This window comes from Haliotis rufescens, unplaced genomic scaffold (genome assembly GCF_023055435.1).
Source record: "Haliotis rufescens isolate VD_foot unplaced genomic scaffold, xgHalRufe1.0.p SCAF_9, whole genome shotgun sequence".
NCBI classification, from domain to species: Eukaryota; Metazoa; Mollusca; class Gastropoda; order Lepetellida; family Haliotidae; genus Haliotis; species Haliotis rufescens.
In genome coordinates, this window is record NW_025964383.1 from 32,710,444 (window position 1) to 32,723,297 (window position 12,854).

General features: G+C 37.5%; 1 protein-coding gene across 1 annotated transcript in view; it reads left to right on the forward strand.

The window, feature by feature from the left end:
• The window catches only part of LOC124111149 (tetraspanin-7-like), a 34,708-nt gene that overhangs the window by 805 nt on the left and 21,049 nt on the right, over positions 1-12,854 (forward strand). The window contains exons 2-3 of the mRNA XM_046470762.2: positions 7,384-7,572; positions 9,781-9,855. Of these exons, the coding sequence (XP_046326718.1) occupies positions 7,384-7,572; positions 9,781-9,855 (264 nt within the window). The remainder of the gene's footprint in view (positions 1-7,383; positions 7,573-9,780; positions 9,856-12,854) is intronic.

Sequence of the window (12,854 nt, forward strand, 5' to 3'; positions counted from 1 at the left end):
ATGCTTGTTGTAAGAGGTGACTAACAGGATCAGGGCCCACTTGCACAAAGCGATCTTAGCGCTAAGATGATCGTAACTCCCATACTTTAACATAGGCTTACAATAGTTGTAGCGCTAAGATTGCTTTGTGCAAGTGGGCCCAGGTGGTTAGGCTTGATGAATCGTTTGATGCATTTCATCGTATTCCAGTTGCGTAGATCAATACTCAGTCACTGGATTGTCTGGTCCAGACTCGAAAATTTCATACAGCTGAAATATTGCTGAGTGCAGCATTAAACAACAAACAAACAACATATGACAAACACACAAGCATACTTTCACACATATTTACAGAGATCTTGACTATCAGTGTGATTATTGAGTTTACAAAACAGAATCAATAATGCAGTTTGTGTCAAACACTTTTGCGTAGACCTACTAGCCTGAACCTGTCATATCACTTGACCTGTTGACATCCTTTTCAGTAGATCTTATAGTGTTAATGTATGGACTTTTATATGCAATGTTTACGAGGCTGAAAGAAATTTTACTGGAGTCTTGACTTGGGTGACAGACCAGTGGCTAATGTCACAGACTGATAATGCTGCTTGGCAAGTTTGTTTCAAGTCCTCCTAAAATTTCACCTGTTATAGTCACCTACCATACTCGACGTAGTAAGTGCCTACGGCGATATTTGCTAATATATTGGCTAGTGAACAATCCCAATTAGCACCTCTTCCAATTGATCAATATAATACGCACTTGTGTGTTCCATGCACCCTCAATTATGGGCAATTAAATTCTGGAAATATATATCTGTTGTGTATAATACGCACAGACTTTTCTTTTGTATCATTTCAGGCTGTCAGCATAAACCAAAAAATTTACGATCTTTCAGCTCTGTATTTTTTTTCAAATAGAGCCCCCTGTTTTTAATTTTGGGAGCAGCTTGGGCACTTATTACTTTATACAGTTGATCAAACTATAACAGTTAACAATGTCTCAGTTACACAGACAATGTCTCAGTTCACTCATGACACTAAGTTTATAACTTTGTATAACACAAACTGTAAGTTTAGACAAAGACAAGGCCACAGACGAAGGAGCAATCTAGAGTCCCCTATTGGTCAATGTGACAAAAACTATTTTCAAGGTTATATTTCCATACAATTTCAGTGTCTGCTCTGGCTTAAATTTTCTTGGGGTCACTTGGACCCCTTCATCATAAAATTAGGGGTCCCAAACAAAATGAAGGGGTCCAATTTAAAGCATTATAACATAACATTAACAACAGAACACAGTGGTTGTGAAAAATAAGAAATCTTTTCGCAACTGCAAAATATCAACAAACAGGCAAAGTGAGAGAAAGGTTCACATCAGGGCACATCCTGCTCTCATGACCAAGAGGTTTACATTAAGGGACAAACAATTTCTTAAAAGGGACATTTGATATTAATGAATATTATAACACAAAATTATCCATGTTAATATCTAACTTCGTATATGAAAAGGCAGTACACGGGTCAGCCATTGGTAAGGGGTCATTAGTAAGTAGGTCATTTTTTAGTAAGAGTATGTTCAGGATCCAGCATTTCCTTGATAAATCTAGTCAACAAGTTTCAGGTGCTATAAATGTTTAAACATGTCAGTTACACCAATAACGGACCTGGTAAAATGTGTTTTGCAATTCTTAATATAACTCACAAGAGAATGAATTATTATCAGCTTGATAAGTCTGTTGTAGAATAACTAAATATTCAGAGTCCGCTAAATAAAAACAATGCTTACATCATTGTACATTCAAGTGTTCGCATTCATTCTTTATCATATACAGTATCGCGGTATTGATAAATCTCGTTATCCACACAACCTGTCGACTGTTTACTTATGCAAATGTAAGCACGATATATTTCATCGCATGATCGAATACAGGACTCGTTGCGGTATGTCACGGCTACTTGTACACACGTTAACTTTTTTTATGACAGTTCCTGGGATGTTTTTGAAGTGGAATTACCCCTTCCTCCATTCAAAATTGATTAGAAAAAGAACCCATTTGTTCAAACGAAGTCCCTTGACCAAACCTCTGTCGTATGCAAAATTCGAAACAGGAAGTGATATACCATATAATCCACACAGCCTTACTTACTGCGGTAAGATTCACAAATGACAGGTACTTTGTTTACCGAACTCGGGAAAGAAAATCAGCATCAATCAATCCAATGAACAACAAACATTTTGTGAATCACATATTTAATAAGTTTGTAAGCGTGCCCCACTACGATCCATTATAAATTAACTACCGCGATAACATAGCATATCATCCTACACGGTCGCTCGATTTCGCGGGTCACTGTTACCACGTTCTGAAGTATACCCTTGATGTGCCTGGCTATTTTTAGTTTGACACAAGGTCAGGATATTTTCGACCAATCAGCAAGCTAAATTAAATATGACTATATCCGACTTGCTTAATATGTGGCACCTGATTGGCTGAAGCAAAGCTACGGACCATACCGAAAATTAATACATGCAAAACCGACAATAGATATAGGTCAAGAAACCGGTTTGGGTATTTGTCATAAAAAGGGAAAGAATAATGAAACTGGTTTGGTTTAGCAAACGGAAGTGTTAATCCACATGCTTTGCTGTCTTGTTTGGCAACAAATACCTTTGCGCAAAGACGTACGTCTTTGATTTACGATAACAGTGTCAATTCGATATGAAATTAATATAGCCCCAGTCACTGCGTCCACGAGACCCACACATGTTACGCAGGTGCGTTCAAACTTATTTTTGTGCGTCCAAGACGCAAAAACGCGCTCTTCAGCCAACACTGCAATTTCATAAAGAATGTTTTCATGAATGTGGATACAGTATTTGTCCCTGATTATACAATTGTCCTTTGTTATAAACCTTTTAACATAAAAAAAGTACCCCAAACCAGTGATTTGTATAGACCTCAGAAAGACGATATTCAGTAGGGGTGACTATTGAGGCATTTTTGACTATTGCGATAGTTAAAACAACTATTGCGATACTATTGCGATAGTGGCCCTACTATTGCGATAGCTTTCACTTGCAATTATAGCAGGCTTATGCAGCATATATTTCAGGATTTTGACTGACACCATCAAAATAATTATAACTTTCTGATACTATTTGTAAAGAAAAAAAGAAATGAGAAGAAAACAAGTTCAAATTGACCTCTCAAAAACATTTTAATACAAAATTTCACTTGATGTAACTGGTAAAGTCTTAGGTTACTGCAGTGTTTTAGCACCAATGTGAATGAATGTGATTGAATGACTAGTATTTGACTAAACAAACTGTCAAACTCTTTAATTGTCACATTGGCATTCACTGAATGACTAAATGCGATTCAACATATCAATTAGGAAACAAAGTTGACAAAAACTGACATGTGGCGTCCACCATCTTGTCAATGTTGCCTAGCGACGTAATTCTAAATCAAGCAGACAAAGTAGTGCAATCCAAACGAAAGCACGACAGAGGTTAGATGATCATAGGAGTTGTTTCTATGTTTTTTTAAGAAAGTAAATGTACCAAACAAATTAACTATTGATAGTCGATGGTTTGATGTATCGTAACACCACTAATATTCAGCCCCAAGTCTAAAGTAATGTCAGTTCAAATTCCCAATTCCTCCGAATTTATGTGAATATTAACATTAAAAAATCCAATTTTGAGCATTATCACAATTTTTCCCCCAGTTTGCCTGCCAAGGGCGCTCCGTTTGAAATCTTTGATGACTCCAAAACAGTACACAGCTGAAACTTCTCGAGAATGTCAGAACACATCATAGTGGATAATGCATCCTATTTTGAGTCAGTTTTCTGACAATGTTCATAGAGAACAATGGACACTATGAAGATGTTAAAACCCCATGTGAATCCTTGCAGAGTGACAAAATGAACATTATCCAGGGATAAGAATCTTCTGCGAATTTTAGTAAACACTTTGTTAAATTCTGGTGAACCCCCTATAAATACCCCCACATTATGGACCACGCTCCATTGAAAAGCCATGTCAGCTGAAAAGGAAAATATCCATTCTCATTCCTGATTATCTTGGATACACTGACTACATTAGGCCATGAACACCTCTAAGTATTCACATTTTGGCAAACATGGGGAATGAATGGATTTATAAGGACAAGGATAAAACCTGCAACAAATCCTATAGAAGGTTCTTTGCAATATTCAAGATGGACATCATGTCCCATTTGTTCATAGAACTATTGAAAATTACTCAGATTTGAACAGACTTCCCATTTTTATCATCAAAGCATTCTCAGAAGGTGATAGTTGATCCCATCTCAGAACCTGATAGTTGATCCCTTCTCAGAACCTGATAGTTTATCCCTTCTCAGAACCTGATAGTTTATCCCTTCTCAGAACCTGATAGTTGATCCCTTCTCAGAACCTGATAGTTTATCTCTTCTCAGAGCCTGATAGTTTATCCCTTCTCAGAACCTGATAGTTGATCCCTTCTCAGAACCTGATAGTTTATCTCTTCTCAGAACCTGATAGTTTATCCCTTCTCAGAACCTGATAGTTGATCCCTTCTCAGAACCTGATAGTTTATCCCTTCTCAGAACCTGATAGTTTATCCCTTCTCAGAACCTGATAGTTGATCCCATCTCAGAAGCTGAGAGGGGCAGTGGGGTGGTAGCCTAGTGGGCTAAAGCATTCGCTCGTCACGCCGAAGGCCCGGATTCGATTCCCCACATGGGTACAATGTGTGAAGCCCATTTCTGGTGTCCCCCGTCGTGATATTGCTGGAATATTGCTAAAAGTGGCGTTACTCCATGCTCACTCAAGCACTCACTTATAATTATCTATAGGACTATATACATGATACATCAAATAATTAGTCCGTGTGCTGCCAGAAATCTTGTAAACAATATCATGCAATAGATATGTAAAAAAATAACCCAACATAATCACAATGAATAATATGAATAAAACCAATTGTCATAATATTTGTCATATATTATGTGTATAATTGATAGCCATGATGTAGGGTAGCAGCTGTTTTCAGCCTATCAGACATATTTGCAGTGTTGGAAATAGGCACTAGTCCTATGTCCTTGCCAAGCTGTCCAATAGTTCATGCATCATCTGGACTAACAGAAATTTGACCTTTTTAAGGGTTTCACTATATGTTATCATTACAAGGACTAGTGGACTAAAACTGTTAGTTTCTATCGCTGATTTCTGTATGCAGACTGATTGTAGGATTTCCTTCACATGCCCAGTACACAAACAAATTATCCACTTTCACTGTGACTATAAATATAAATATATATAATGAGTCTGTAGTCTCGTGGATAAGCATGCCTTCCCAGAGTGTGGAAAATTGGTGGTTTGATCCCCTGGGAGCACCATACTAAACAATGTTAAAAGATAGTACTTCTTGTTGATCCAGGCTGGTATTAGCAGCTGAATATACATGTGCATGCACATCGCTATATACAGGTCCGGTAATCAATTCTCATCTTGTGAGATAATATCTTGATTACGAAGTTATTGTGTTAGTGTGACGATGGTATGTATGTTCGCTCATATCTCAACTGGAAGGTAAATCGGATAATGATACTATTCAATTTATATCTCACGGGGGATTTTGCTAGTGTTAAAATGGTTACTGCATTTTGGCATCTCCTGAAACAACAAGGCCTTTACTTATAGTATAATGGAGTCTTTGAAAGGCATTTAGAAGTGATACACATAAGGAAGAGAATATATGGATGTCAACTTCTTTTTAATGAGGAACACAATGTTTTGGAGTATATGCTTACTCCTTCATCAGGTGAATAGTGTTGTGAGGCAGAGAGCATATGTAAGTTTCCACCTTCCACAAGTTTCCAGAAGTTGACATCCATAAATTCCCTTCCCTATAGTATGATGGAGAGAAAATTTTGCATGAAAGGCCTCAGCTAAGGTTTCTCTAAACATTGTTCACATAATTCCAATTTAACTTTCAATATGGCAGACACGATGGCCATATTGAAAAATGGTAATGATCCCAGATTTGGTGTCTCTAAACCCGACTCACAGGATTCAAATCAAACTTTAAACATGGTCGCCATTATGTCTTCATAATTCATTGAGGTCCAGTGGCTTTTGATAATGTAAAGTATCCGGGAGTTAATATTATTAGACTCAAGTCTACTTGTGTCAGTGGTAACATAAGCATGGCTGCTAAGAGTTAACCCGAGGTTTGCATGGCCATTGTTTTGAAGTAACCGCTTTGATGAAAACGTTGTACAAGATATTGAATCATAAATATTTTAATATTCCTACAAAGTTATGCTAAAAGCTTGAGAAGGTCATATCAATATCCGGATTATTCTGGGAGAAAATCATGACAAGAAACACATCTTCATCTGACAAATTTGAAACAATAAAAATAGCTCGGAAGGCATGAAGTAAATAATAAATTAGACTTTAGGACCCAGTTTAGAGGAGCTTTAAGAGTACAGCTGTGAATGACATGAAGAATTAGGTAATAAGTAACATTTTACATGATATTGTTTTGTATTTTGTGTATAATTTTAACTAAAATGGTTTGTGCTCAAAATGTTTAAGTTTGCAAGCATGAACTTGTCGTTTCTCACCATTTTCTATAGATTTTACTATCTTTAATACTAGGGCTTGGACAAATTTACTATCTCAGTACTCATGGTACTGGACCCCCTACCCTATCCAGGTACACTCTGTAGGCCTCAGGAGTTGGGTACAAAATCTCCAATTGGGTACTGCTTTAAAGGAGTCAATGCAAATACTATTCAGATACACGTTACACAGCGTTAGAAATTGGCACTAGTCCTGTAGTCCTTACCAAACTGCCCAATAGTAAAGGTATCCTAAAGACTCGTAGAAATTGTCCCATTTTAAGGGTTTTGCTATATGTTATCATTATAAGGACTAGTGGACTAAAACTGTTAGTTTCTAACCCTGACGTATAAAGCGACCTGATCTTGTACTCACTAAAGTTGACTGAAGCACAGTCTTTACGCAATCATATATAAGTCAGAAGTAATGCATGCATAGTCAGAAAGAAATGCAAACATCAGCGACTTGTAGTGTAACCATGGAGTTTTATTGTTATTGTCGTGAAACAATGTCACATGACTAACCAAGGGTCTGGGTAGTCCAGTGGGTTGCCGGTCCCACTCGGGACCCCACTACCCAAGTTACCTGCCCCAGTCCTATTTAACACTAGAGTTGGTGTTTGGACAAGTGGTTAAGTCACTGACTGCCAAAACAAAAGGAGACTTGGGCAGCTACTCATTTCTCAGAACAGTATGTGAACTGCAAAAAAAGTATAGAAAATATGTTAGTAGATATGATAGGGGCGTTTTTGTCTTACTTGCAGGTAACTGGCATAGTCATCCTGGCTATTGGGATATGGACAAAGGTGGATCTGTACAAGTACTTGGAACTGTCCTCAATATACCAGCCCGAGGCTCCCTACGTTCTGATTGGGGTTGGAGCGGTCATCGTCCTGGTCGGCTCCCTTGGGTGCTGCTGCACTGTTAAAGGAAACTCCCTCTTGTTGTATATGGTGAGTATAGGTAGAGATGGTCATCCACTCAAAGCACAACAGCATACATTCTTCTACATTGTTACCAAATTGGATTTCTCATATTGGCTTGGTATATATTTGCCAATACAACCTGCCTTGGGCAAATAATACAGACCTTCAGTGTATTCAAATACCATTATGGAAAAATCCCTATATAATAATACTCTCAGGGACTATCTAGGATTCCAAAGTATGGAAATATCCCTATTATAATAATACTCTCAGGATTCCAGCGTTAGAAATCTGCACTTGTCCTATAGTCTTTGCCAAACTGCCCAGTACTAAAGGTATCCTAAGGGCTAGTAGAAATTTGCACTTTTTATGTGTTTTGCTATATGCTATCGTTATGAGGACTTTTGGACTAAAACTGTTAGTTTCTAATCTTGGGATTTTATCTAGGATTCCAAACAATGGAAACACCCCTATATAATAATACTCTTGGGGATCTATCTAGGATTCTAGGCTATGAAAACACTCCAATATAATAATACTCTTGTGGACTATCTGGGATACCAAACTATGGAAACACCCCTACATAATAATACTCTCAGGGACTATCTAGGATTCCAAAGTATAGAAACACCCCAAAATAATAATACTCTAAATGATAAAACTTGTTAAAGTTCTTGATTTCTCAAATTAGGAGGTATTGCATTCAACGTAATAATAATAAAAAATGAGCGTTTGATGTACCGGTACCAAAATTGGCTGCATCTGTATCTGAGCAGATCTGGATAAATTACTGACATTATTCACAATTTCATGGTATTGTCAACTATTGCAATTCGGAGAGCTGATAAAAAAAGATGAAATAGGCTTCAAATTGTAGATCAGCACTGAGTATATCTCCTGTGCACACTGTCTGACATATGCTACAATGATTGGTAACCCTATAACATGTGGAACTCTGTAACATGTGCTATGGCCTTCATATTGGATCCTAGTTGTCAGTATAGCAGTCTGTGCCATTTTGAGTCTTCTAGCTCAAACGTGGCTGTAAGCATCATTTGATGGTGATTTGATGTTATTATTAGACTGTTACTAGCAGAGCTTACTAGACCAAACAGGACTGGTATCTAGTTTTGCAGACTGACATTGTCATGGAAGTTGGGAGTTTGTGGTTAAGGTATCATTATAAGGACTAGTGGATGAAAACTGTCAATTTCTACCGCTGCAATGTGTATTAAAGTAGGTAGCCAGTCTGATAGTGTGTTGGGGCATGGGTGGCCCAGTCGTCTAAGGCGCTGCAATTTGCAATATGTCCCTTGGAAACACCAGAAAGCTATCATTGTGGGTTCGAATCCTCATTATGTGTCTTGGTCTGTCACCACCAAACCCGTGTTCATGGGTTTCACCAAAGTGGTAAAGGTCTGAGACCTTCGTCACTTTGGGCTGTGATCCCACATTAAGCTGAAGTAACTGGAGTACTGTTCAAATCTGCGTTAAACCTGACTAACTCACTCACACATTTTGGGTCATTTTGCTCTCAATCACATGGTTCCCAGTCGGGGGGGGGGGGCGTTCGGGTAGCTTAGTGGTTAAAACGTTCACTCGTCACGCCGAAGACCCAGGTTCTATTCCCGACATGAGTACAATGTGTGAAGCCCATTTCTGGTGTCCCCTGCTGTGATATTGCTAGAATATTGCTAAAAGCAGCGTAAAATCATACTCACTCACTCACTCACTCGACTTGCTTTTATTTTCATTTGCTTTCAGTTGGACTCAACTCTGAACTCTTTGTCTGAAATATAAGCAAGCCTTAGTGAGACTATATTACAAACTCTGGCATTGAAATGAAAACAACACTTACTCTCTTAACCAGTGATATGACTTGAATAATGTAAAAAGCATTGTTAAACCCAGCTCACTCTTAGACCTGAGAAGATCCGTGGTAGAATAGGTCTTCAGCAACCAATGCTTGGCGTAAAAGGCGACTATGCTTGTCAGAAGAGGTGACTAACAGGATCGGATGGTCAGGCTCGCTGTCTTGGTTGATGCATGTCATTGTATATCAATTGCGTGGATCGATGCTCATGATGTCAATCACTGGATTGTCTGGTCCAGGCTCGATTACTCACAGACTGCCATCATATAGCTGGAACATTGCTGAGTGCTGCATTTAACGAAAAACAAACAAACAAGAAACAAACAATCCCACTCTTGACCAGTAATATGTCTCTGTTGCAGTACTGTGGGTTTCTGTTCATCGTGTTCATCGTTGAGCTCAGCGCAGGCATTGCACTTCTTGTGTACAGAAACAAGGTAAGGTACCTTTGCTTGAAGGTGTATCAAAGCAGGAAAAGATCCCTCTAAATCTACTCGCCTACATCTTAAGGACCCTGCAGCGTTAGAAATTAGCACCAGTCCTGTAGTCCTTGCCAAACTGCCCAATAGTTAAGGTATCCTAAGGACTAGTAGAAATTTGCCATTTTTAAGAGTTTTGCTATATGTTATCATTATAACTATAAGGACTAGTGGACTAAATATGTTAGTTTCTACCGCTGCCCTGACAGCTGTGAAAAATACTAAAAATCAACTGATGTTTTTAGTTCCTGTATCATAGTATGTTCAGAGCTCCAGATAAGCTTTTGGTGTTGTGGGTATTTTACCCATGCATTTTAAAATCATTGGGCATCAGTAGTTCTATCTGGGTATTCAAATTTCTGTTACCCACTAGTTTTTACACATGTGGGTATTTAAGTTAAATATTTAAAAACACTATTCATCTAGTCCCTGCAAACTTGTGTCGTGTGGATTCGAGAGCTTTATAGGACTCAAAAATACCACGATACTTTCACAAGAAAGTGTGATGGCAAATTATCATGATGTCACTGTCATGGTGGAGTAGGGCAAGGTTGACGGAATGTCCGTTTATAATTTCAAAATAAGTTGCTGATTTGCTAATCGAAAACGCAGGGTTACTTCACAATATTTTGATGATAAGCACAAGTTTTATTTTTGTAGCGAATCTGTAATGTCCGTTGCGTATTTGATACACTTGGATATTATTTTACTGCGTATTTCTGCATTATTTATGCGTATTTTACGCAGATACACAGCTTATCTGGAGCTCTGATGTTTATACTTGTTTCATGATATGCTTGTGATGAAATATTGCTGATAACTGATATAACATATAGAGGATTTACATCTGTCAAGTACAGAGCTCCAGATGACTTTTTGAGAAATTGAGTTTTTACTCGAAGGTTTCTATTTTAATTGGGTTATTACATTTTTCTTTGGATGACCAATATTTTTTCACTCATCTATTTATCACTCTATTGTTGTTGTTTTTCAAAAATGAGTGAACATTTTAAGATTTACCAAAAACTGAAATAATGTTTTAGATGTATATAACTGTTCTAAACATAGGCTTGACTCGGAAAGTAAATAAGCTCGTAATTGTGTTTCGGAAATTAGCTCCGTTGTACGCATGCTGAAAAAGCTTTATCAGGTATTTGTGCATGCTGTTTGTATACATTTGAATTTTTTATTTAATACATGCGTTTCTGTACGCAAGATAATTGAAAGTAATTGGGTTTTGAATACTTTTGGGGGGTATTTTACGCAAATACGCTGCTTATCTGTAGCTCTGCCAGTAGCAAAATGTCTTCTTCTCCACGAGATGAGAGAAACATTATATTTTACGAGACACTTATAATATCCTATTTATTATATACTTTTTGTGTTGTCTCCCAGAAAATTTAATTATTTCATTACAAGTGTAAAACCATGAAACGTAAATTCTCCCTACCTAAGACGCAGGGGTGTTTCACAACCCTTGTCATTGCGACTTAAAAAGTAGTTCCGTGTTTGAACATCTTAGAAAATATAAACAGAAGTAACAATCAATATACACGAACATTCTTTATCATACTTTTGGATATGATTATATACAAAATCATCTTCAACAAAATATATTCTTGAAATCTACAAGACCCCTGTTGGAAGTGAAAGTTACACACTAGTAAAGTAACAAAAATTGTGCTTTGTAAAACAAACTGTTTCGATTGACAAGTTAAATGAGAAATTTACAGTTTATAATGAAACATTTTCAAGTGAGTAACAAAAAACAAGAAGCGATATTAACTCCATAAGTATACATCTATTATTATTTTTTCCTTGTCAAAGTGGAATCAACATAAAAAGGAAGTCAACAGTTTGTGCATGGGCTTAGATAGACACTTACGATAAGGGATGAACATTTGCGGGGTAACTCTTGTATGACAATAGTTCCGTCAAAATGTGTTTGTGTTATGTTCACTGCAGTGATATATCAAGTGTTATGTTCACTGCAGTGATATATCAAGTGTTATGTTCACTGCAGTGATATATCAAGTGTTACGTTCACTGCAGTGATATATCAAGTGTTACGTTCACTGCAGTGATATATCAAGTGTTATGTTCACTGCAGTGATATAGCAAGTGTTATGTTCACTGCAGTGATATATCAAGTGTTATGTTCACTGCAGTGATATATCAATTGTCATGTTCACTGCAGTGATATAGCAAGTGTTATGTTCACTGCAGTGATATATCAAGTGTTATGTTCACTGCAGTGATATATCAATTGTCATGTTCACTGCAGTGATATATCAAGTGTTATGCTCACTGCAATGAAAATATCACTTTTCTCAACTTCAGAATACTCAGTCTGTCACATTGAAGTATATAATATAATATGTGTTGAGTGAAATATCATGTTTCTCTCATCTTATAACAGGGGGAAGAAGATATTTTCACTCGTACCATGAAAATATCTCCTTTCCCCAATCAATGAATGAGGGAAACATGATACTTTACTAGACACATGAAATATCCTCTATCCATTTCACCAACAATATGCATCGGCACACATACTAGAACAGACACATGTGCGAAGTTGCTTAACTTGGCTGATTGTGGGTTTGATTCCCAGATTCATAAGAATTATGATGCTGTCAGAGACATACAGATGCCTAAAGTTTTACCTTAGCTGTGTTGGGATCTGCTATGTTACAGTGCTATAAGTTGGACCCATCCATTTTTGTTGGGACCCCTAATTTTTATGATGAAGGGGTCCAAGTGACCCCAAGAAAATTTAAGCCAGAGCAGACACTGATACTAGGACAGACACAGCAGCTATATGTGCGAAGTTGCTTCCCTTGGCTGATAGTGGGTTTGATTCCCAGATTCATAAGAAATATGATCCCCTTTGATAGACATACAGACGCCTAAAGTTTTACCTTAGTTGTGTTGGGATCTGCTGTGCTCGGGTTCAA